This window comes from Nelumbo nucifera, chromosome 2, assembly GCF_055504915.1.
Source record: "Nelumbo nucifera cultivar China Antique chromosome 2, China Antique-T2T, whole genome shotgun sequence".
NCBI lineage: Eukaryota > Viridiplantae > Streptophyta > Magnoliopsida > Proteales > Nelumbonaceae > Nelumbo > Nelumbo nucifera.
In genome coordinates, this window is record NC_142650.1 from 40,088,178 (window position 1) to 40,114,274 (window position 26,097).

General features: G+C 37.3%; 1 protein-coding gene across 1 annotated transcript in view; it reads left to right on the plus strand.

The window, feature by feature from the left end:
- The first annotated feature begins 6,682 nt into the window (after positions 1-6,682).
- GS1 (Haloacid dehalogenase-like hydrolase (HAD) superfamily protein) overlaps positions 6,683-26,097 on the plus strand; it is a 28,543-nt gene continuing 9,128 nt past the window's right edge. The window contains exons 1-5 of the mRNA XM_010261625.3: positions 6,683-6,925; positions 7,700-7,924; positions 13,850-13,910; positions 14,089-14,236; positions 14,410-14,489. Of these exons, the coding sequence (XP_010259927.1) occupies positions 6,847-6,925; positions 7,700-7,924; positions 13,850-13,910; positions 14,089-14,236; positions 14,410-14,489 (593 nt within the window). The 5' untranslated portion in view covers positions 6,683-6,846. The remainder of the gene's footprint in view (positions 6,926-7,699; positions 7,925-13,849; positions 13,911-14,088; positions 14,237-14,409; positions 14,490-26,097) is intronic.

The following is a 26,097-nucleotide window of genomic DNA, read 5'->3' on the forward strand; positions in this document are numbered from 1 at the left end:
TTAAATAATCGATCGAATTCGGATATTTATTGAATCGAATAAGGTCATATCCGAATTCGAATCCGATTAACTATTTAGTATGAATAGGATATCCGAATTCGATTCGGTTATATCGAATATTGAATTCGAACTTGGATTCTCGAATACTGTTGACATCCCTATTCTCTTTTTTTGCACATGTGCATATTTATTTTTAAATGAATTTGTTAAAAATATAACAAGGCAAAATTAAAACCCTCATTGGTCTTTATTGTCTCTTATAAAAGCCATATTTATTCTCTAAAACCCTCATGGATCTTGATTGTCATAAAAGCCATATTTAGTCTCTAATATGACCTCTCTCCCCCCCCCCCCCCCCCCCCCCCCCCCCCTCCCTAATAGTCAATGTTTGTAACATCTCCCCTCCCCATTAAATTGCTCTTCCTCTTAGATCTCTTTTAATTCCTTTTGGTTCTAACTAATAAAGTAAGGGTGTTAATTAGATAGATTGGGTTAGGTTAAGGGCTAACCTAAATATGAATCCTACCTTTAAATAAACTAATGTTAAAACCCAAATTTGTCAATCAACATGGGTGAACCAATTTTCAAGAAATTATTTCTCCTTTCTATGGTTACTAGGTTTTTTTTTATGTTTTATTAATTTAATGTAGATTTGCTTATAGATTCTTCCGGTTCAACAATAAAGTGCAGTAAGAAAGCACTTAAAATGAGGTTGCTTTGTTATTATGAAAACACTTACAAAGATTAGCCCCAAAGCTCTAAAAAAAAATGTTTTTAGAAAATAGGATAAGGCTGTTTGTGAGGTTGCTTTATGGATAGATTGCATTTGGTAATAGGGTTATGTTAGTGAGCAAGATTAGATTTGGGAATGAGGTCGAATTCGGAAGCGAGGCCAAAATTTTCAAATTTGTGGAGAGCACAATATTAAATAGGGAAAATTCCCGATCAGTACCATGTTCTTTGGCTTGAGTGACAATTTGGTCCCTAGACTTTAAAATGTGACAATTTAGCACCCAAACTTTCAAAATGTGACAATCAAGTACCCAAATTTTCAAAATGTGACAATCCAGTATTTGTTGTTAACCAGTTCATTAATCAGCCGTTAAGTGACATTTGAAAGACAAAAATGCCCTTCGAATGCCATCTAATTCTCTTTATCAACCATCCAAATATTGACAATAAAATGAACAATCCCAAATTCTAGATTCTTCTAAACAATCACCAACTTTTTTTGAATAAAAGAGGCTAGGATTTGGGATGCTCAATTTTTTGTCAACATTTGGATGGTTGTTAAAGAGAATTAGATGGCATTCGAAGGGCATTTTTTATTTTTCAAATATCACTTAACGGCTGATTAACGGATTGGTTAACGGCAGGTACTGGATTGCTACATTAAAAGTTTGGATATTGGATTGTTACATTTTAAAAGTTTGAATACTGAATTATCGCATTTTAAAGTTTGGGGACCAAATTGTCACTCAAACCAAAATACATGGTATTGATCGGGAATTTTCCCTATTAAATATTCGAAATTCCCTCCGTCAAGGTTCTTTGGAAAGTTGTAATGTCAAAAATGTGTTCATTAAGGTTTCTTATTGCTAACCATGTTGGATGCATGCTATGTTTAATTACGGAGTCGTACATTGGGATTGGTGATAATAATCATTCAATATATTACTATTGTTAACGCCTAATCAATTTTCTCTTGATTCTATTATTTGATCTTCCTATTCATGGGAAAAATGGCTCACCCTCCTACTTTTACTCTTATTACTTACTGATATTCTAGTTTCTAGTGTTTCTTCTTTGGACCCCGTTGGTATTATTAACACATTGGAAAGTAACGAGTCCTATGAAAATACTGAGTTATTGGGGGCTAATCTTGTTGCTCGAATAATTTATTGATATAACATGTGGTAATTTGGGTCTAAAATTTTTGTTAATCTCTTCCAAAAATTCTTTAGTAATTTGGGGGTTGATCTTTTTAAAATTATTTTATAATTTTAAGGGTTTATCTTTCTAAAGTTTCTTCAATTTTGGAGGCTAATTTTCACTTGTTTTAACTTTTGTAATGTTATATTACTCCAAAAATGGGGGCTAATGGTCAATAATAGGGATCAAATTCACTAATTAGCGAATTGTTGTTTAAGGATGGTCGTTAAGCAGAGGGGCTAATGTGAGATTGTGGATGTATATTTAAAGACTTGGTGCAAGAAAAAGGATTGTGAAAAAGTTTGGTAGTAGAAGAGGTCCTGTTTTTGGGTCAAACGGTCCGATTGTTTGGTCTATTCTGACAAAAAATAAAATAATTTAAAAAACCCAAAAAATGGTCAAAATCGTTCCCATGTCGAACGGTTCTACCACCTAGGTCAGTGATTCATTAATCAAATCAACGGTTTTCTGACCAAACAGCGGCTTTGAGGTAAAACAAAACCAATCAAGAGACCAATTCCCAATTTTTCCAGTTCGACCGTCTAGTCCAATCTCGTTTTGAAAACATTGAGCTTGATAATGAGGTGGCTTCACCAACGATACAACCTCACTAACGAGGCAACCTCATTAGTATGGCAATCTCGCTAAATCTATCCTGAAGAAACCACGTATAGGCAAAACCTCATGATCTTGTTAACTTCGTATTGGTAGAGTCTAAGCCAAGCCGTGTGTCCCACCATGGAATTGGGAGCATGCTTAGTGTGAGATGTGTGACCGCTCGATCCGCTAGGGGTGATCATAGATGGGCCCATACTTGGGTTTGCATATAAGCTCGGGCCTAAGCTTATAGGGGTCGGGGCCGGGTGGGCTTGATTCTGGGCTTACATCTTTTGTAATATAAATATTATATAATATTTATATTAAATGGCATATAATATACATATAAATTTATTTATATATTATACAATATAAAATATTACATAATATGTCTTCATGATTTTCAAACAATCATTTTCCCAAACAGTTGGACTGTTTGGCATGGGAATTGGTTAGGGTGCTAGTTCCGTTTTGAACCCAAACCAGAATTTTGCCTAAAAATTTTAATTGTTCAGTGACCCGCTGACCCATAATGGTCGAACCGTCGACTTATTTGAGCCAAACAATGGTTTTGGGTTGTTTATATTTTAATTATTTTTTTGAGTTTTAAATTGTTACGTCCGATTTGTTCAAACAGAACAACTGAATCACTAATCTAGAAATTGGTGGCTAAAGCAATTCTAGTTCTAGGTCGCATTTTAAAACCTTAGATGATATAACATAGAATAACATAGTACATAAGTATACGTTATCTATAATGTTCATATATTAAAATATATGCTGGTCGAGCCGGCTCCAAGGCAAGCTTAAAGTACTAGCTTAGGCTCAGTCCTAAAATTTGTGGCCCTAATGTAGGCCTGGGCTTCATAATTATATTCTACTATAATATATATTCTTTATTATGTTTTTAAACTTTTAATATAAAAAAAAATTAGTGTTTGAGGCCAAAAAGGTGTTTTTAGCAAAATAGCGAGGTAAGGTGACTTTAACACTTTGGAACATGCAAATAGAAAAAAATTGCCCAAAATAAAAAAAAAAAATCACCCCAATAGGACAACCAAGTGCAAAGTTAAGGCCTCTAAAGTTTACATCATCACCATCACCATCATCATCATCCATAACTTATCCTAACTATATGGGGTCAACAACATGAATCCTGTTGTATTTAAAAGCATATTCATTGTTGAATTATTAGTGCTTCAGTCATTTCTTACTACTTCTACAGTTCTACCCATGTCCTTTTTGATCTACCCCTAGCTCTTCTAACCCCCTCTACCTGTAACAAATCACTTCTAATTGGAGTTGTTGGTGGTCTTCTGCGCACTTAATCAAACCATCTTAGCCTACTATCTCTAAATTTATCACTAATTGGAGCTATTCCTAGATTTTTATGGATGGATTCATTCATGATCCTATATTTTCTAGTTTTTTCCACTCATCCATCTTAACATTTGCATTTATACCACACTCATTTTTTTGAACATGTTTGATGACTGCCCAACACTCTGATCCAACAGTGTTGGCCTTACAATTATTTTATAGAAATTTCCTTTTATTCTAAGTGGTATTCTCCTATTATGCAAAAGTCCATTTACACCCCTCCATCTTGCCTAATCAGCTCTAAACTCTAATTATCTAGGTAACATCCTCCTCGATCTCTCCCTTCTTATGAATAATTGAACTACTAGAAATTGTCATATTGAGTTATCTCTTGGTTTTCAATCCTAAGTGTATCCTGATTTATACTCCTATTATTACTAAATTTAAATGTCACATACTCTAAATATGGTAGAGTGCTAATTGTAACAGAGAGATTATCTTGTTCACTTGTTGTTTGTTCAGCATGAGAGAGAGGTCAGATAGCCACTTAGTGATAATTCTGTGTAATGGCCAGATTTGAATCCCTTCTGGGTTAATACCAATTTGTAAAGCCCTAGCAAAAGGGCATTTGAAGAATAGGTGATGAAATGATTCTCCTGAATTTTCACATAGAATACAGGTGGTTTGTCCATTGGGTATCCACTTGGCCTGCTTATCCTTAGTTAATATTCCATCCCATAGTGCCTTCCAAAGAAAAACTTGATAACGACATGGAATTTTGGTTTTCCAAATATGTGTCTATTTGAAACTGGTTGCTGATGAGGATGGATGGATGTTCTGAAAAATTTGATATGCTGATTTAACAGTGAAAGCACCTGAATTGTTCTTTTTCCATAACAAGGTATCAGATGATAGGGAGGGGTTAGGTTGTGTTTGTAGAATATGTTCAACAGACTCCCTGCCATAGAAGTGAAGGAGAGAGCTTAGGTTCCAGGTTCCATCAGGTTGAAGCAATTCTACCACCATAATTTGTTTAACATTTAAAACTTCATTATGATTGTTTCTTATTGGAATTCCTCCTTGGATAGTGGGCACCCAAAGATCATTTAGAGCATCAATCTTTGTCCCATCTTTGACTAGCCATATCAACTCACTCTTTAAAGTACTTACAATCTTAACTGCATGCTTCCACCAGAGTGAGTGGTGAGCTTTTTGGCTTTGCAAGAAAAATACTATTATGAGGAAAAAGTATTTGGCCTTGATACACCGAGACCATAGGATGCTTCATCAATCTCCATATTTGCTTCCCAAACATTGTCTTGTTCATACCGGAGGAGTTTTTGAAACCAAGACCTCCCTTAACTTTGGGAATGCAAAACCTGTCCCATGAAATGGTGTGCTTGTTGTCTTGGCTGCTTGAACCATTCCACCAAAAACCTCTTTGTATTTTGTTCAACTCTATGTGAACTCTGACCAGGAGTATGGTAGTAGACATAGAGTATAGAGGTATAGATTGGGCAACTGACTTGATTAGAGTGGTTCTTCTGGCTTGAGAAAGCAACTTAGATTTCCATGAATCAATTTTGCTCTTTACTCTCTCCAAAGTTTCAAGATGATAGGAATGGAGGTTACCTCCTAACCATAATTTAGCTCCAAGATATATTACTTTGTCATTAGACTTGGGAATAGAGAGAACATGAGATATGAATTTCTAATGTCGTCTATGAATATTCTTACTGAACATAACCGGTGACTTTGAGTAATTTAGATTTTGACCCGAGATAGCTTCAAAGAATTCAAGAATGTGTTTGAGAGTTTTGATTTGATTAAGGTATGCCCTGCAGAATATAAAACAGTCATCGGCAAAAAATAGATGAGTAATGGGTGGAACCAACTTACTAATCCTGATGCCTTCAATTTTGTTCAACACAACTTTTGAATTTAGGAGTTGAGATAAAGCCTCCATGCCAATGATGAAAAGGTAAGGAGATAGAGGATCTACTAAATTTGAAATGATCTTGTGCTTCCCCATTGATTTTTATAGAGATAGTGGGAGATTTAATACATTGTTCAATTAACTTTCTCCATTGTGTAGGAAAAACCATTTTTTTTTCTAGAACGACCAAGAGAAAATTCCCACCCATTTTGTTGAAAGCCTTGGACATGTCCAGCTTGACTGCTATCCAATCTTTGCCTTTCCTTTGTTTTACTAAAAAAATAAAGAATATCATGTTGGGTTAGGGGTTAAAACCTTGGGTTGGATTAAGATTGGCCTTGAATCAGGATTTGCTCCTCATGGAGCACATCTCACAGCCACCACACCATTGTGTATTGAGAATATCCCCCATGAATAACAACACGAAGAACAGGAGATGTTTCCGATGTATAGATGAGACGTGTTGTGAGGTTGGCATGAGGAATAGATCTGGGCTCACCTCGAGATGGGATCTGCTCCTCACAAATGGGCGCCTCACATGCACATCCACCGTGCATTGGGAACATCTCCCGTGAATAATAATTAATAAGTGCGGGAGATATTCCCAATACAGCGTGTGAAGCACCAGGTGTGAGGAGCAGATCCGGTCTCACTCACCTCATCCCAACCTAACCTGGCCCGACATGGACTCTAGATCTGTTCCCAAAAAGCCATTGCCGCTGTAGATTGGGAACATCTCGCCATGAAAGACAATGACAAGGGAGATGTTCACGATGTACGGCTGCACTGGCTTGTTGGGACTGTGTATTGGGAGCAGATCAGAACTCCCGGGCTTGCACCCGTGGCCAGAAGTGCAACAGTCACTTTTTACTGCTTTCGGTTAAGGCCAACCTCTTCAGTTCGATGGGATCATATCTAGGATTGGATAGGGTTCAGAAATCGGCTTCCGGAGTCCTGCATTGGATCGAACAGATAAATTACTGATTACTCCTGTTACTTCAACAACTTTTCATTCTTCACGCGAAGTAAGAAAGGGTGAGATCTAGGCGGTTCATCTCTCAATGGCGAATTCCTCGGCCGATATGTCAGTCAGAGAACCCATTACACATGTCATCTTTGATATGGATGGTCTCTTACTGGGTAATTTTGTCGAACACTTAAGCTTTAGTTCCTCATAACAATGCCTGCAACAATTTATGTGTTCTTTTTAACAGTAGATCGGGGAATATGTTGCTAATAAGCAAGAATTCATTTGATAATAGAGCTTTGTAGTTTCTGTTTACTTTTCCTTTCATACATTTTATGACTAAGGGAAGAGAAAATTGTGTTATTACGTTCAGAATTTTGAAAGCAGAATTCTGATTGTTAGCATATTCTCTTTTCCATTCTTCATGTTTTTGCTGGAAACATAAGTCTTGTTCAGATATAAATGAAGGATGGAAAATGCAAATGGTCAGAGTAATTTCTGAGAAAAGGCGAGTTTGGGACGTTGCATACTCACAGGAACGCTATTTCCGGATTTGTTTGAAGTATTACTTCCAAAATGTTGAGTTGGAAAACCATGTAAAATTTTTCCTCCCTTGTCAAATTCGTTCCGACAGTTGAAAACTATTTATTGGCTTCCACCCCATAAGAAGCCAAAGTGATTATTGGACAACTTCCGTAAATCCAAGACTGGATGCCTCAATGGTACATATCTGTAAATTTGGCATCGTTATCAGATATACACCATTGAGATGTTTAGATGGGGATTCATATGACAAGATGGGGTTCTCATTAATAAATAATAGTGTGATGTATATTTGAGTTCTCTGTTTTCTTGTTCAGTTAATAGATTGGGTAAGATACATTTTTGCGGTCTTTTAAATTAAAATTTTGAAGCAGAGAAGATCTAATGGGTGTTTAAAAATGCAGACACAGAGAAATTTTATACTGAAGTCCAAGAACTTATACTTGCTAGATTCAATAAAACTTTTGATTGGTCTCTCAAAGCAAAGATGATGGGGAAGAAAGCATTAGAAGCAGCTCATGTTTTTGTTGAAGAGACAGGGATAAGTGGATCTCTTTCTGCAGAGAAGTTTCTTGAGGAAAGAGAAGAGACACTGCAGAAGTTGTTTCCAACTGCTGAGCTTATGCCAGGTATCTCTAGAAGGACCATTTCCTATTCTTCTTGTGTCTGTGTGTTGTGCCTCATACTACCTTTAATTTATTTCCTTTTTTATTAGCACTATTTTAGCATAAGGGTAGTTGTTAGTTTTTTTTTTTTCCTTTAAAATATTAGAAGGATAGCATGCCAGAGAATGCTTTCATTAGGCTCTAGTGGCATGATTTTCATATAGATGAGCAAGAACAGCAGCAAGATGCCCAAATACCTTTATCCTTATGATGGATAACCATTGAAATGCTATGTTATGCATGGAGTTTTTTTTTTTTTTTTTGAATGAAGCACCTGTAAGGCTGTAACCAACATGCATGGGTGTTAAATGTTTGATTTGGATACTGGTCAATTATTTGAATCTTTCTTTTATACAGGGCAAACCAAATTCAGGGGATCTATTTGACAAATTTCCAGATTCTTTATGGATGGTTGAGCTGAATTTCCAAACTTGTAAACTTGCAGCTATCAATTTCATAAGTTTGAGTGGATTAAAATATTTCTGCTATTGATAAAAAAAAAACAAATATTTCTGCTTTTTTCTTTTCACCTTGAGAGTGGGGGAGGGGGAGGAGGTCATATTAACTTAGTGGAATTAGTCTGGACAGAATTCAAGTCCATTTCTTATCCTGAATATCAAGTTCATCCAAATATAATCTTAGTGTTCATGATAGTTTGCTAATTAGGTAACATTATCAATATTTTACCTGGACATGACATTATGGTTTCCAATGTTAATGCTAATTCAACATCACCATTATGTAGTGCCAACTTTATATCTTCTTCCAGCTCTATTTTTATTTCCTGAGCCCTACTCTTTCCTAACATGTTACTCATGTTAATCACCACCTTTTCTATCATCGTTAGCTGATCTTCCAACTTATACTCCCTTCCATTTAGTTTCTTTCTGTTCTGTTGTGTAGTTTATTCTACTCCATATGGTAACAGATCTAAAGGTCCTGATCCGTCAATTGTTAAATGGAGCTTACTTGATTCCATTCTTTATTGGGCATATATTCTTTATGTCCAGTCAGGGTTGCAGTAGGTGAAAGTGTGGAGCATTTTGATGTATTTTATCATTGTAGTACCTATTGTATTCTATACCTAATTATGTTTTCTTTTATTTTAGCCTCAGTCCTGTAAGGGCCTTATTGTAATTGTACATATCATTAATATATATAGGACTCTTTGGGGGTGGGGGTTGATTTATTTTATTGACACCCCTGAACTTGTGTTTGCTTTCCTTGTTCGAACTGCTAGGTTAACATGGTATCAGAGCAGGTGTGTTGATCTGCTGCAATGGAACCAGATTGAATCCTTGATCTAGAAAGGTGGTTCAAGAGCTATTCTTTCTACCCTTGATTTTTGGCTTGAGAGTTCTCTGAAGGTCGTTTTGATCAGCCAAAGAACTGTTGTTTTTCCTGGAAAAGATGCGCAACAGGTTGGTTTTTTCTCGTTTCCTCCTAATTGGCTGATTGGTTTGGCCTAATACTCTAGGCTTTGTGTCACCCTGACCTACTTTTGATATTCTCTTAATTGGTTCAAAGTTCCAGTCAGATTTTAGAAGGGTTTTGGTCCTTTCATTGATTTGACAATCCTGCAACTTTCCTTTTTGGGACTGTCAACTCTTAAACCTTGATGTTTAGGGATTTTTTTTTGGAGATTCCCTTATCTTTCAGTTGTGGAGTATCCTCCCTCATGCCTAGACTAGCCCTTGATCAAGTTTGGTGGTTGATTATTCATTTTCTCTCAGTTTTAGTTACTGTCATGTTGTTTCTGGACTGTATTTATACTCTGAAATGGCTGAGAAGGTTGATATTATTTCGGTGATGTTTGATGGAACCAATTACACAGCATGTGGAAGTTCCATTTTGATTAGTGGTGCTCATAAAAAACCGAACTGAACTGAGCAAACCGAATTGATCGGTTCAGTATTTCTAAAAAACCTAAGGACCGGTTTGGTTTTCAGTTAACCGAACCGAATGATATATGTATTTATATGTATATTATATATATTTAATATATCTCACATATTATCTATATATTATATATAAATATATACATATATTATATTTATAATTATCTAGTTATGATAATCTATTTATAACATATAATATATTACATATATTATATATTTATAGTATTTATAATATAATATACATATTTATAATATTATATATATATTTATTTATAATATATGTTATAAATATAAAAACTGAAGAACCCAAGAACCGAACCGGTCAACTGGTGGTATCGTTTCAGTTTCGGTTTGGAGATATGGAAAACCGGTAGAACTGGTTCAGTTTCTAAAAAACCCTCATGGTCCTGTTAACTGAACTGTGAGCACCCCTAATTTTGATTTTTTTTTTTTTTTTTTTTTTTGTTGAAGGAAAAGGCCTAGGGGGTTATTTGAATGGGGCAGTTACCAACTGGATGAATCCGAGGCCAAGGATTTTGCACAATGGAAGCTAGATAATGGGGAACTAGTCTCTTGTTGGGAGGCAATTGCCCTTTCCTCCTCTAGGAAACAAAAAGTACTAGAAGTTTGGTCTCCCCCAAATGGTGGGTGGATGAAACTTAACTTTGATGGGAGTAGTTTTGGAAATCCGGGACGCTTCGAAAATGGAGGAGTCATTAGAGATGGGAGTGGAAGCATTTGTGGCTTGTTTTCAAGGCCTATTGATTAGGGTGATTCAGTGAGAGCTAAACTCTTCGCTGCTATTGTTGGGGTGCAAAAAGCTAAGGTAATGGGAATTACAAGGCTGATTGTAGAAGGTGATTCAAAAGTAGTAAGTGGTTGGTTGAAAAAAGGAGAAGGGGTGTTATGCCAATTCAGAAATGAATTCAGGCAGTTCAAGTTGCTGCGAAGATAGATGCAAATTCATGTAAGATGGGCCAGGAGGTCCGCTAATGGGATGGCAGATGGTCTAGCTAAGCTAGGAGTTAACAAACATCATATGTTTTGGGCTCAATGTTAAAAGGGTTGCAGAACTCTTTGTTGTAGAGGGTTTTATTTTTAACAACTTCTTGTTGTATTATCCTCTTCTTTAAGCTTTAATAAAATTTCTTTTTGAGTTGCTAATAAAAAAAACTAGTCTCTTGGATTCTCAGCTCGATAGTGTCTCATATTGCTGTGTACTTGTAAGAAGAAAACAAACAATTTATGAGATGTATGCTTATTTTAAGAAGGTTTATTGCCAATCCAACATGTCAAGATAGTATCAAATTGAATCTGAAATATTTGATTATTGCTAGGGGGATAAGAAGATACAGGAATATTATGTTGGGTTTCTTCACTTGTGGGCTGAATGTGAATTAGTTTCTATTGATCCTTCGGATTCTTTAGAGTGTGTTAAGTATCTTTAGAAACACTTTAAGAAGAGAAAGGTGAACCGGTTTCTTATGAGGCTTAGGCCTAAGTATAAGATAATAAGATCTAATATTTTGAGTAGAAATCAGTTAGGATGCGTTTGGTTCGCAGACAGGATCAGAATCAGAATCAGAATCGGAATTGGAATCACCTATTCCGAATGCCTATTTGGTTTGGTCAGGAATTGGAATCAGATTACAATTGTTGTTGTTTGGTTCATTTGGAGTTGGAATTGGAATCAACTGAAAATTTTCAATTTTGTATTACTCTATTTATTATTTTATTTATTACATTATTAATATTTTATGAATATATAATTATTATTATTTTATTAGTATTTCATAATTAATATCTTAGTATTTATCATTAATTTATGAATTTTGTATTAATATATTATTATTGTTTTATCATTACAAATAATATCTCTATTATTATTTTATATTTATTTTAAATTAACTTATTATTATTTAATAATTAACATGTTAGTATTTTATTATTACTTTAATTATATTATATTTTTATTATTATTTTCTTCATTAATATATTCTTATTTTATTATTTTTATTATCGTATTATTAATTTCATAATACTTTATTATTTAATTATTAATGTTTTATTATTATATATTATTTGACGAATTGTTTATGAATATTGTATTATTATTATTTTATTATTACTTTAACTATATTGTATTAATATTTTAATTATACATTATTATTATATTAAATAATTAATACCTTTGTTTGTTATTATTAATTTATTAATATTTTCTTATGGTACATTCATCAATTTTTTTTTCTTATAGTACTATTTTTATTAATATTTTATTATTTTATTAATATTAGTGTTTGGGGGTGTTTTTGTTATGAGTTCTTTACTTCTTGACAGACTCTGGAATGGGAATCCCATTCCTTCCAAACAAACAGTTGGAATTGGAATGACCCTTTCCTATTCTGATTCCAGGCACCTATTCCAGGAAACCAACTGGACCCTTAGTAAGGGCTTCTCTAAAACAGTGTTATGAGCAGGCCTTTTTGAAGCAAGCTTCTTTAGACAACCGAAAAGAAGGGGAAGGATGTTGTGGAGAGCCAAAAGAACCGCGGCTTTATGGACAGTTTAGGAGGAAAGAAATAATAGAACCTTTCAGGGAAAAAGAAAATTGAGGGAGGATTTGATTGATTTCATCACTATCAAGATAGTGCATTAGGTAAAATCAGATGAGTTGTTTATGGAATTAACAGTGGGTGATATAATCAGGGGCTGGGATTCAGTAGCAAACTCTTCAAGATCTAGCCCAGCAATTCAAGAGAGTTGGGCAGCCTCTACACAACAAAAAATAAAGTTCAATTTTGATGGAAGCTCCCTTGGTAACCCGGGGCCCTCAGGTATAGGAGTCTTAGAGACAGGGAAGGCAAAACTTTGTCTCTTTTTTCGGAGCCTGTAGGAGTGTGCGATTCGTTAAGAGCTGAGGTGTTAGCACTGCTGCAAGGTCTGAGACTGGATAAACAGATGGGAGTACACCAGATTGAAGTGGAAGGGGATTCAAGATTAGTAATAGACTGGGTGAAAACTGGAAATTTGGGAATCTGGAACCACAGGCAAGCTATGAGAGAAGTTTGGTGCCTTACAAGGGAAATTGAAGCAAACTTCCAATGGGTTAGAAGAACAGCAAATGGCCTGGCTGATACTCTAGCCAAACAAGGATCAAACAGGAGTAAACTTTTGTGGGCTACTTTGTAACAATGGTTATTAATTTGGGTTCATCATTCCAGCTTGAGAATGCTGGAGTTGTAATATCTTGCTTTAATATTTTAACGAAAGTCACATTTCCTATCAAAACACACACACACACACACACAGACTTATGATGTATGGGATTTGGACACATTGCATCTCACTGTAAAAAGAAGAATGTCTGCATTTATTGCAAACAAAATGATTGATTCATTATGGTGTATGATTTTTAGTTTTTGTGCACATTTACTTTTATATCATATTTTTAGTTCTTTATACTTGTTCACATCCCTTCATTTTTTTTTTTTTGATAAATCTTTACCTTGTTACAAGAATAAAGAAGAAAATTTTTGCAAACTTAACTGGACCATATATCCATTTCATGTTTCAACTTTCAAGAGATCTACTTTCTACTTGTAAGAAGCCAATGATGTAAATTTCTTTCCAGTTGTTGCCCAATTTTCATTACTCTCAGTAGGAGCTGAAGAAAGATGGGTTGAATGCCAATCGGTAGCATTATACTTATTTTCTGTGCTAATGGGCCTGTTGGACACTTTTTTTATTGTTAATATACAGCCGCCCCAATCAGGGGTTAAGAGGTTAATAAAACAGATCGAGAGGGACAGTAGAGATCCACAATTCTCTCTTCTCCATCCCTTCATTCTCTTCTCTTCTCTTCTTTGAATCTTCCTCCTCCCTCTCTTCATTATTTTTCTGTTTTTTTTTTTTTTTCTTTGTTTCAGCAGGTTGTTTTTCACTTTACCTGCAAACACTTGATTCTTCACTTATTTGGGTTCTTTCATAGGTGTCAGCCATTTGGTTAAGCATCTTCATGAAAATGCAATACCAATGTGTGTGGCAACGGGGTATGATTCATCCTTGTATTGTTTAATTTATACAGTAGCTTAGACTGAAGTGCCTCTGTTGTTGTACAAGATTTAGGAGTTAATTATTTTTGTATTTCGATAAGGGCACTTAAAATTGTACATAGAACATCTTGAGTGTCTTCAGCATTGCCTAACTGCTCAAAGATATATATGGCAGTACTCTTAGGCATCATTTTGAATTGAAAACACAAAGACATGGTGAAATTTTTTCAATGATGCATCATGTGGTTGTTGGTGATGATCCCGAAGTTAAAAAAGGAAAGCCATCTCCAGATATTTTTCTTGCAGCTGCCAAAAGGTTCAAGGTATCACTATTCCACAAAACATCATAAGTATTATTTCTTTTCTTTTATTTTGATTAGAAACTGTGAAATTATATTTTCTTGGTTGAGTTTGTTGTCAATTTGCCATTTAACTATTTAACTTTGAGAACGAGACTAGTAAAGCAAAACCTCTTACGAATGTTGCTGGTGACTAGGGTGGTCCTCTGGATCCTCGTAAGGTTCTTGTGTTTGAAGATGCTCCCTCAGGAGTTGCTGCAGCTAAAAATGCTGGGATGTAAGTATTTATCTGAATATTTCAGTTTCATTATTCTCAAAGCTGATATTGGATGATCACTGTCAACTTTCTTCGACCATTTGGAACAGCTTTAGCCTTTATTTAAAAAGCAAAAAACTTACTGGAAAATTTTCATATATAATTAATTCCAATGTAAAATTAGACAAAATCTCCTAATTTTTAAGGTTATAGTTGTATTGAGTTTGTATTAATTGTTCCATGGATTTAAATTCATTACAATTATCTTGCTAGTTGGTTCATCCTTCAATGTTGAAACAGTGAAATATCAATTGATCCTTGAAAGTATGCCATAAATTCAGTATATAACCTGTGAATATCAAATTCACTCGTATAGCATAAGGTCAGTAACAGAAATTTGAGAGATTCAATGAGAACTTTATATTGGAAGTTGTTTTGACTGAGATCAAAGATTGATAAGCCCTCTTATAATTTGAGAGTGAGGGCAGCTGTCTCATAATTTTCTGATGCATATAGAATTTTTTATGCATTTTTTTACATTACTATTTTAGTGGCATACTTCAGAAGTTCATATTTTTCATGTGGCACATTGGATCTATATAATTGGTTAGGTGCTATCTAGGTACTTCTTTATGTTGTTGAAGATTGTTATTTGATTGCGTAGTGTATTTTTTTTTTCTTTTCTCCTTCTCATACATTGGGAAGTTTCCAGTGAAGTGGTTTCTTTGTTAAGTTGTTATCATGTATAGTTGAGGAGATACACCGGATTCTTCTACTAATACTTCTGGAGTTATTAGTGGAGATTATCTTGTCCCAACCTATGGATAACAATCATGAAGTTTGATTGAATTAATTTTCTAGAATGATCTTTGTCCATGAAGATCTATATTGGTGGAAGAAGGGAACTCTGGTACTTAACTAGCAAGAAGAAGAAAACTGATACAGATGATTCTTACTATGAGAAGTGGGAGCAAGAGAAACAGTAATGTCATGTGTATTAAATTCTGTGTAACCTCATATTAATAGATCTTTTTTCATTTCTTAGTCTAGAATAGGGTCTAGAGGATATTTCTGCATAAGAAAAAACATTTCCAGGATTTATCAGCTTCATCAGGACATTACTTCTTTTCATTATGGGGAGTTGAGCTTGGCCTCTTATTTTATAACTCTTAAAAGTATGTGGGAAGAGCTTGATTATCACTAGGTACAAAAATGGCATGATTCTAGACATGAAAGACTCTATATTATCCTTATTCTTTGTTTGATAAGCAACAGATAAATTTCATTAAAGAGAAACCACTACAAAAAACAATGGAATTAAGTATGGTACAAGAGTAAAGAAACAAATCCAAAACAACATGATCTCTAACAATCATAACAACACAAACATAAACAGAAAAACCACAAAAAATAGATAAAAGTGTTACAAGCTTGCCCCCGGTCCTGGACAACCCCAATTCAATTGACTTTTCTGTACCCCAGCCTTTTCTAAAGAATCAGCTAGGCCATTAGCACTTCTAGGTACCCATTTGAATAAGCTATTCAATAAGGACCCCAAGTGTTGTGCCTGCCTTACCAAAGGTCTAACTTTCCAAGGGACCAGATCCTGCTTCTTCAGCCAGCTTATTAGAGTTTGACAATCAATTTCCACCTCCACATTTTTTAGTTCTTTAGTTTCATCAATTCCAATCCCTGAAGGCTTTCAATACAGCTGTTTGAGAATTTCCAAAACAATAGGCCAGAAAAGCTTAGTAGGATACTTCCATTGTGCTCTCTGACCACACCCCCAATACCTGAATTACCTGTGTTTCTGAGGCTGCACCCATCAAAGTTCAACACGAGTTTATCCATTGCTGGAACAGCCCAACTGACCTCCCTCCTTGGTTTACTGCCCTGAACATCAGCAACAGTTTTCCATTCCCTTAACATATCATTTAGGGAAACCCCTTTAAGCTCTTTACATACCATGGCCCAGTGGGCAGCTCTGATCATGGTTAGTTCAATTTAACTCCTCCACCCTCCTTTACTTTCCCTCAAATAACCTGGCATATCCTTTCTTGCCAAACACTCCAAAGTACAGACCCTCTAATACATTGCCATAGAATCTTGTGTCTCTTTGTGCAGCATCTTACCCAGTTTGTGCTAAACAGTTCTTTGACTTCTGCCGGAGGCACCCAAACATTAACCAAAAGACAGAAAAAGTGAGCCCACAGTTGGGTTGTAAAAGTACAATGCAATAAGAGGTGGTTAGTGGTTTCCCCATTTCTGAAACAAAGGACAAAAATATGAGGTGAGACCGTGAGAGACACCAGTTCTTCCACTTCTTCTGAAGCCTTTCTCAGGTGTTTATGATTTGTGTGGCAACTTCCCAACAAAAAACCTTTACTTTAGGAGGAATAGGGCTGCCTCACACTTCTTTTGCAAGGAAAAAGGGTTTGGTTCAGGAGTTTGAAGAAGGGTTTGGAAAAACAAGGCACAGGAGAAACAGCCCAATAGAGTTAGGTTCCATACTCTCTCATCCACCTTTAAGGGATTCAAATTTTATTTGTTTGAGAATGTCAAGAAGAAAGGTCATCTCACCCAATTTTTGCTCTCTCAAAGCTCTTCTCAAACCCAAATCCCACACGCACCCTCTCCCATCATGAGTTACTAAGTCAGCTATAGGTTTGTTTTTTAAGGTAGAAAGGTTATAGATCCTTGGAAAGGCTTGACTAAAGGCAACCGTTCCCCACCATAAGCCTTCCCAAAACTTCACTTTTGTTCCAAAAGTAACATTTTTTTTTTGAAGATAAATAAAGAAAAAAAATATTACTGAAAAGAGATTACAGCTCATAAGGTGACAAGAGGTCACCACCAAAAAACAGTCAGAAAAAAACAAAACAGACTTAAAACAAATTACACCAGAAACCCAGAAAACTAATCATTCAAAGAGCACCAGAAGTCTGCCCCAAAATCTTCTTTCTTTAATCCTTGAAAAACTGGCAGGATTAACACCCAACCTAAAACTGATGAACTGATTTGAGCCACCACTTCTTCCCAATTTTTTTTTCTTGTTCTTGAAGATTCTTTTATTTCTTTCTTTCCAAATTTCCAGCACACCGCAAATGGAATGCAGCTCCGTATCAGCTTGACCTTAGAATCGCCCTGAACTCTTGACCAAAGTCCAAAGATTTCAGCCTGATCTGAGATTGACCACCAGTCCATCTTAAACAGCTTGAAGAAATAGAACATATTGAGGAAATGAAGCTGCACCTGTAGAACAAATCCATGATGTTTTCTTCTCCTGATAAGCAAAGGGCACATCTGCTTGAGAATTGAAATCCTCGACTCTTTATGATGTCCTGAGTCAAAATACACCCCTTGGCTAGCAGCCAAGCAAAGGCTTCCATGATAGTTGTCATAAATAATATATGATGATGAGTTCGAGAGGTCTGATATTCGAAGTCAAGTTCGAGGGTTCCAAGTTGTACATCTTTGAACAAGAAAGGGAAATCGATCATAGAAGAAGGTATGCTTTTCTTCTTCTTCTCGAGCAAAAAAGGAGTGGCTTCATTTTCTGTTTTGGAACAAAAACAGGGGCTCCACCCCTTCTTCATTTTTCGTTTTGGAACTAAAACAGGGGCTTCGCCCCTTCTTCATTTTTTTGTTTTGGAATAAAAACAGGGGCTCCACCCCTTCATTTTCTGTTTCGAAACAAAAACAGGGGCTCGCCATTTCTTTTTCTTTTTTGAACAAAAACAGTTTCTCTGCCCCTCCTTTTTCTTCCACTTCTTCGTGGAACAAAAAATATCAGTGGACTAGAAGTCTAGAACACTCTTTCTTTGTTTTTTGAAACAAAAACACTCCTCTTTCTGGAACAAAAAACAGGGGTCTGCCCCTTTGTTTTCTTTTTCTGGAAAAAAGATTCATCTTCATCATTTTTTGAACTAAAACAGGGGCGGAGCCCCTTCTTGTTCATGATTTGTGAGGTTTTTATTTTATGTTTTCTTTCTTCTAAGACAAGAATAGGGGCTCTGCCCTTTTGTTACTTCTATTGCAATGGATAAAATAGGGGTTTCATCCCCCTTTTATTCTATATTTTCTTTTGACATTAAGCGACCCCTAGGCGACTAAGCGCTCCCCTGTTGCCTAGGTTCGCCTTGGCGTCTTGGAAACTATGGCTTCCACTCTTGGAGGCACAGGTTTCCCCCATACTCCCTGAACTGGATTATCTTCCACCATCTTTCTGATCAAAATTGAGTACATTGACTTGACTGTAATTTTCCCATCTTTGCATTCCTTCCACCACCTGCTATCCTCTAATGATGGATTGATTTCCAATGACTGCAATTTGGACAGCAGCTCCACACATTCCTCCATCTCCTAGTCGTGTAAAGGTCTTTTGAAGTTTGGTGTCCATACCACAGAACCATTTGAGACTTCGTAACAATTAGAAATAGGAACACCCTTCCGATCCAATCTGTACAGCCTTGAACAGATTTCGCAAAGCCTCTCTAACCCAGACCAATCATCCTCCCAAAATCTAATGCTGGATCTGTTCCCCACTCTCCAGGAATAGTGAGAGACCATTAAAGAATTAAAACTCATTATCCCTTTCTACACACAAACCCCATAAGAATGTCTTACTTCCTTTGAATCCCACCCAAAGTTCACTACCCCATATTTCCTAGCCACTACTCTCCTCCATAAAGCCTCCCTCTCTCTACCAAATCTCCACATCCACTTTCCCAACAAGGCTTTGTTAAAGGCCCCCACCCTTCATACCCCAAGACCCCCTTCTTTTTTAGGCTTGCACACCACCTCCCACTTAACTAAATGTACTTTCTTTCTTTCAGCCCTCACACTCCACAGAAACTCTCTTTGGATTCTTTCTATCTCCCCCAACACTGCCTTTGGTGCCTTTAATAAAGATAGATAATAAGTCGACAAGTTAGAAAGGACACTTTTTATCAAGGCAACTTTCCCAGCAAAGGAAAGAAAATTTCCTTTCCAACCGGACAACATTTGGTCAATTCTGTCTAGCACAGGTAGCCAGGTAGAAACAACAGAAGCCTTAGCCCCAATTGGAAGCCCCAAATACGAGAAAGGGAAGTTACCAACGACAACCCAAGGCTCCTACACACTCTTCAAGAACAGAAATTTGGATGTCTCCCACTCCAATCATGGTGCTCTTTCCCAGGTTAATTTTGAGGCCAGATAACATTTGAAAGCAATGCAGAATGCTTCAAAGGAAGTAAGCCTGCTCCACTGCCATACCCAAAAAGATTAATGTATCATCAGCGTATTGCAGATGTGATATGATTAAACCCTCCCTACCTATCTTGGACCCAGAAATTAAGCCTTCTTCACACCCTTTAATAATCAGTTTACTTAACACCTCCACCACCAAAACAAACGGGGAGAGAGGGTCCCCTTGCCTTAATCCCCTTGAAGAGCTGAAAATTTCTGTTGACATTCTGTTTACAACAACAGAAAAGGACACTGACGAAATGCAAGCAAAGATCCAGCTTCTCCATCTTTCCTCGAAGCCCATCCTCAACACTTCCTCCAAGATGCCCCACTTCACATGATTATACACCTTATCAAGGTTAACCTTACAAATTACCCCTACCTCCCTATTTCTGATCTTTGAGTCAACACACTCATTAGCAATCAAAACCCCATCCTCTGTCTTCCCTGCACAAACACCATTTGGGTAGGCCCCACCACAGCATGTAGCACCAACTTTAACCTCCCAGCCAAGGTTCAAAGTATCGACACATATCGGCCTGTATGTATCATTCCGGGACCCCTCTGATACGCCCCTACAGTGGGTGTATCGGGGGTCTGACCGGTTCAGGGGGTGGAGGAGCTCTAAACCGGCCCCCTGAACCAGTTGCAAAAATAAAAAAATAAAAAAAGCAACAAATCAATATGCCCCTACCGGCGTATCGGGTGTATCGATATTTTGAACCTTGCTCCCAACCAGCACCTTTGCCAGAATTTTATACGGGCTACAAATCAGGCTGATAGGTCTGAAATCTTTAACTCGAACAACCCCAACAACTTTTGGTATGAGTGAGATAAAAGTTGCATTTGCTGATTTTTCTAGCTTTCTCTTCCCCCCAAACTCCCTAAACATTAGCATTAGGTCCTCCTTAATGATGGCCCAACACATTTTATAGAATCCAACGTTGAAGCCATCCGGAACCGGAGCTTTATCTCCTTTCATCTTTTTAATTGCATCCCAAACCACTCCCTCACCCCCTCTTCCAACTGCCCAAACTCCACGTCCCCTAAATGACATTTTCTATTTGGCAAGGCTTTATACAGCTTCTCATAGAAATCCCTTATTTCTTCAGCAATCTCCTGTTGGTCATCAATCAGTCTATCTTCCCCTTCCAAACTCAAAATTGTATTCCTTTTTCTTCTCCCACCTACCATAGCTTGGAAAAACGAAGTATTCTTATCCCCTTCACTAAGCCACTGAACTCTTGCTCTCTGTTTCCACGAAATTTCCTCATAAAGAAATAATTTTTCTAATTTTGCTTTCAGCCTCTCCCTCTCCATCTTCCCTGCCTGAAATAGATTATCTTCCTCTTCCAATCCATCCAACCTAGCCATTCTGTCTAGGATCTCCTTCTTTCTTTTCTCAACATTCCTGAAAACTTGAGAATTCTATTTCTTTAAATCCTCTTTTAAAAGTTTTAACTTCTTCATTAGTTTGAAACCTGTTGAACCTTCCACCTAATAAAGATTCCATTTCTGCTCTATGAATCCAAAACATTCGGATGGCCCATCCACATGCTCTCAAATCTGAAAGGTTTAGGACCTTTCATTTTCACAAACTCCCTTAGTAGGATTGACTTATGGTCTGAAAATGAAAAGGCAATTGTTTCTTGAATCAAATTCTCAAACATGATTTCCCACTCCTAGTTGAACAAAAACCTGTCCAACCTCCTAATATAGGGGGATCTTGTCCTTTTGACCATGTAATGATAGAACTCACCAGCCTTGGTTCTTCCAACTCATTTCTCTTAATAAAATCTCCAAAATCCCTAGAGGCCCCTAACCATCTTCCATCTCTCCCCCCGATCATCCAAGGAACCACCCGTACCTCATGAACCTCTTCTAGCTCCTCCCATAGCCTCCCCCTTTTTCTCTATCTTGATTTGGGCCACAAACATTTGAGACCATCACCTGAATACTAGAGGAAACATGCTCCAACACCACCAAATTGAGGACCTGACCTAGCATTTCATTGTTAGACAGTATATGCCCTTATCTCTAATCAGATTGATGTACAAATACATTTATCGAAAATGAATAAAAGTACATTATTGTTTCATGTTGAAATTGGTATGTTTCTGTGTAAATATTCCTTAAACTGGACAAATATGAGACTCGTGTTACTTTAGAATGTTCTCAGCCGTTGGATAGACTTGGGGAGTTTATTCTGCCAAGGCTAGCACTGATGTGCTGCCAAAGAAGTTGGGGTATCTTGTCTCAACTGCTAGGATTAGACTCGAAGCACATGTAGTGTGTAAATGAAACATTGAACCCAAACCATTTTCCAGTTATACCCTGGACCTTAGAGATTGATAGGCAAAACTGGAAAGTTACACATAACCCCTATACTTGATTATGGTACTGCACTAGGTGTTGGATTTTCTATCTTTGATATGTCAATCAATGAGATCCATCAAGGGTCAAAACCTGAGTATGTTGGGGTGATCATAGTGATAGGATTGGCCCCTTTGTCGAACAAAGTGAATGATAGGGCTTACACTCTCTCTTATGGAAAGCTAAACTGTCGGCAGTGGATTTCAACTGTGTTTGAGATTTGGTTTTGTAAAATGTATACATATATATGTATATATATATATATACATATATTATTGTTTTATGAAAAATGTTTGCAAAAGGTTTTAATTCCCGGGACCCATCCGAGTAGAGAGTGTGACACTACACCTTGTAGCCAAGGGTGAGGTCCTTCCCTGTTGGGCAGTGTTTGATAATTATGGGCTGAGAGGTTAAGTGTAAGAGACCATTACAAGGCTGATTACCTGATGAGTTTTATCTTACTTAAGTCCATTATCCTTGGATCTTCATAAGATGGTTGAATTCAATGATCATTTAAGTGTAAATGTTGGGCCCATATTGAGTCCATAGTGATGTGCTCAAGGGTTCGCTATGTTTAGCAGTGAATTCGGCCAAGCCTTTTCACAGAGGCTAGGCCGAACCCATGTGGACTTATGTGAGGTCATTGTGGGGCCCCAAGCCATATAAATTAGGCCTAAGTTGGCCATGCAACACCCTTGGGTTGTGAGCCTTATAGCTGATGGGCCTAAGGCCCATAGTTAATATGATTAATTAAGCTGAAGTTGTCATGTGCCATGGGGTGAATTTGGGTTTGGATCTAGGTATGGAGCACCTAATCTTATAAGAAGATAAGGTATATCTCTAATTAGAGTCTAGATCTAGATTATCCCCTTATTAGATTAGGAGATAGCTCCATAAGAGATTATAAAAGAGGAGAGGCGGACCAGTCCAAGACAACTTCATATTTTTGTAGTTTTTTATTCTCTCTGCACCCTTTTGTCTCCCAGTTTTTCCCAGTTCGACATCATCTATCTGGGACTGATATAGATCAATTTTTCCTCTGATTTTTGCAAGAAAAGTTCATGGGATATCAGGCTCATCATCCTCAATTCGATTCAAGCAGTTGGATCTCAGTTTTGCAGAAAACTGTGTTGTTGAACCGGCTTTAGGAATATATTGCACCATCTTCAGTGGAGGCTGGTTTTAGGATTGGTTTGAGCGTGAACTTCCACCTTGGGATCTGCGTTTTTGGTATCCGTATCATGAGCTTTAATAGACCATAATCCCAGGTTGAAATCAGACCTCTAGACAAACCATCAGCCCCTTTGAGGACCCAGTCTTTGCTTCCAGGACCGCAAACCTCATTAATAATCTTCCAATCCACCTCCTCTAATTTAGATTCTTGCAAGTGTAACACCTCAATTTATAGAAGAACCTTGTATGAAAGAGTGTGGCTTAAGGGGCTTGATTGGATGAGGATCCTAGAGGAAATCAAGAGATGGGTGGAGAGAAGATTTGAAATGAAGTTAGGGAGGCAGTGTTTTCTATGGACAAATGTAAAGCCCCTGGACCGCATGAGTTCACAATGGCCTTTAATCAGAACTATTGGGATATTTTGAAAGAAGTGATGGAAGTGAGGGGAATTAGGCAAGGAGACCCTCTTTCTCCTTTTCTCTTTACCCTAATTGCTGAGGTCCTCAGAAAGTTAATCTCTAAGGCGGATTCTTAGGAACTAGTGAGGGGTTGGAAGGTTGGACGTGGTAGAGTCCCAATTAAACACTTGCAATTTGCAGCATGGTTTTCGAAACCAAACTGGACCGGACGGTCAGACTAGAAAAACTAGGAATTGGTCCGTTTTACCCCAAAACCACTTTTTGGCCAAAAACCGTTGATTTGGTCAGCGAACCATTGGCTCGGGCGGTCGAACCGCCGATCCAGATGACAATTTTTGGCCATTTTCTGTTTTTTATTTTTTCTATCAGAGCAGACCATCTATTCGAACCGGACAGTCAGACCGTTCGACCTGTCAACTGGACCCAGAACGGTTCCTTGTCCAATCTGGTTTTAAAATCCTTGATTTGCAGATGATACCTTGTTATTTTGTGGAGGAGGAAATAGAGATTGGGTAAGAAATTTTAAGTTGACAATCCAGTTGTTTGAGCTTATCTCCAATCTGAAGGTGAACTTTGACAAAAGTTGCATAGTAGTAGGAATGGCAACAAAGTGGGGAGCCTCTCCCCATCCCTGTCTCTGTCCCCGCTAACGGGGACAAGGTTATCCCCATCCCCGCGGGGATCCCCATTCCCCGTGATTTTTTATAATGGTAACCATTTTGTTTTTGTTTTTTATTTTATTTAAAAAAATAAAATTAAAATAATCAAAGCTTACAATCCTATTAGAAAAGATTCAAACATATTCAACCATATTTTTAAAATTATTAATATATAGATGTATGTTTACATATATACATATATACATATATATTAATGGGGATCCCACGGGTTAAGAATCAGGGTCCCCTCCTCCTGCCCCATCCCCGCTAACAGGGATGAAAATTTCCCCATCCCATCATCCCATCCCCGCCCCATCCGAGGCGGATCCCCATGGGGATCGGGGAAATGGGGAAAATTGCCGTCCCTACTTATTAGGTGTTAATATGGAAGAAGGGGAAATGGTGGAGTATGCTAGCATTTGAGGCTGTGAAGTGTCACAGTTGCCCATGAGATATCTGGGACTACCCTTGGCAGATAATTCAAAAAAGAGTAGCTTTTGGGATCCAGTGGTGTAAAGATTTGCTAAGAGGCTTGATGCTTGGAAGAAGAATTATCTGTCTTTAGGAGTATCACATCAATAAGGGCCATGTTGGCTAATCTGCCTATGTATTTCATGTCTGTTTTCAAAATGTCGATGAACATTAGTAGGAAATTGGAAAAACTGACGAGGGATTTTTTTGTGGGAACCAATGGAGGATAAAAAGGATCATAGGATGAGTTAGGAAATGGTGAGTAGAAGCAAGAGGTTTGGAGGCCTAGGTTTAGGCAACTTGTAGAAGAGGAACGAGGCTCTATTAGGTAAGTGGCTTTGGAGACTACCAATAGAGAAGGACAAGCTTTGTGCTAAAATAGCGGTAGGGATACATGGGCTTGCAGCTGATGCTTGGGATGCTGGATTATTGACTGCAGCTAATAGAGCTTCCCCTTGGAAGGACATCCATTCTATCCTCCTGTCCTTCTTGCCTTCTATCAAGCATGACCTATATTTTAGAAATCTCATAAAATTTTGGGAACAGGTGTGGGCAGGTAACCTCTCTTTGAAAGATAAATTCCCCTCTGCTTTTGCTATGTCAAGATATAAAGATAAACCTGTGTCTTCCTTCTTGCTTCCTTCAAACTCATTGAGGGGTGTTGAATGTGTAAAGAGACTGCTTGGGAAGTTGTTATACCTTTGCATGACTTGGCTGGACTTTTCTTATGCAGTGAGTGTTATTAGTCAATTTATGCATTCTCCTAGAGATACTCATTTAGCTGTTGCAGAAAGAGTTGTGTTACTCGAAAGGTACTCCAGGGAAAGGTATTCTATTTGCCAAACATGGACACGTGAAGCTAGAAGCATACACTGATGCTGATTGGGCAGGATGTATTGATGATAGGAGATCCACCTCAGGTTATTGTGCTTTGGTGGTAGGGAATATTGTTTCATGGAGGAGTAAGAAACAGTCTGTAGTTGCAGATCCTCTGCTGAAGCCAAATATAGGGCTATGGCACATGGTGTGGCAAAATTACTGTGGCTACGATCCCTTTTAGAAGAATTGGGAGTTGACTATGAGAAGCCAATGATGCTCTACTGTGACAACCAAGCAACTATCAATATTGCACATAATTCTGTTCAACATGATAGAACTAAAATACATTGAGGTTGATAGACATTTTATACGGGAAAGAGTTTCCTCAGGAGAAGTTTGTTTGCCATTCATCACCTCCGAAGAGCAGTTGGCTGATATTTTGACCAAGGGAGTTCTGAGAGGGAAGCTGGGCATGATTGACATCTA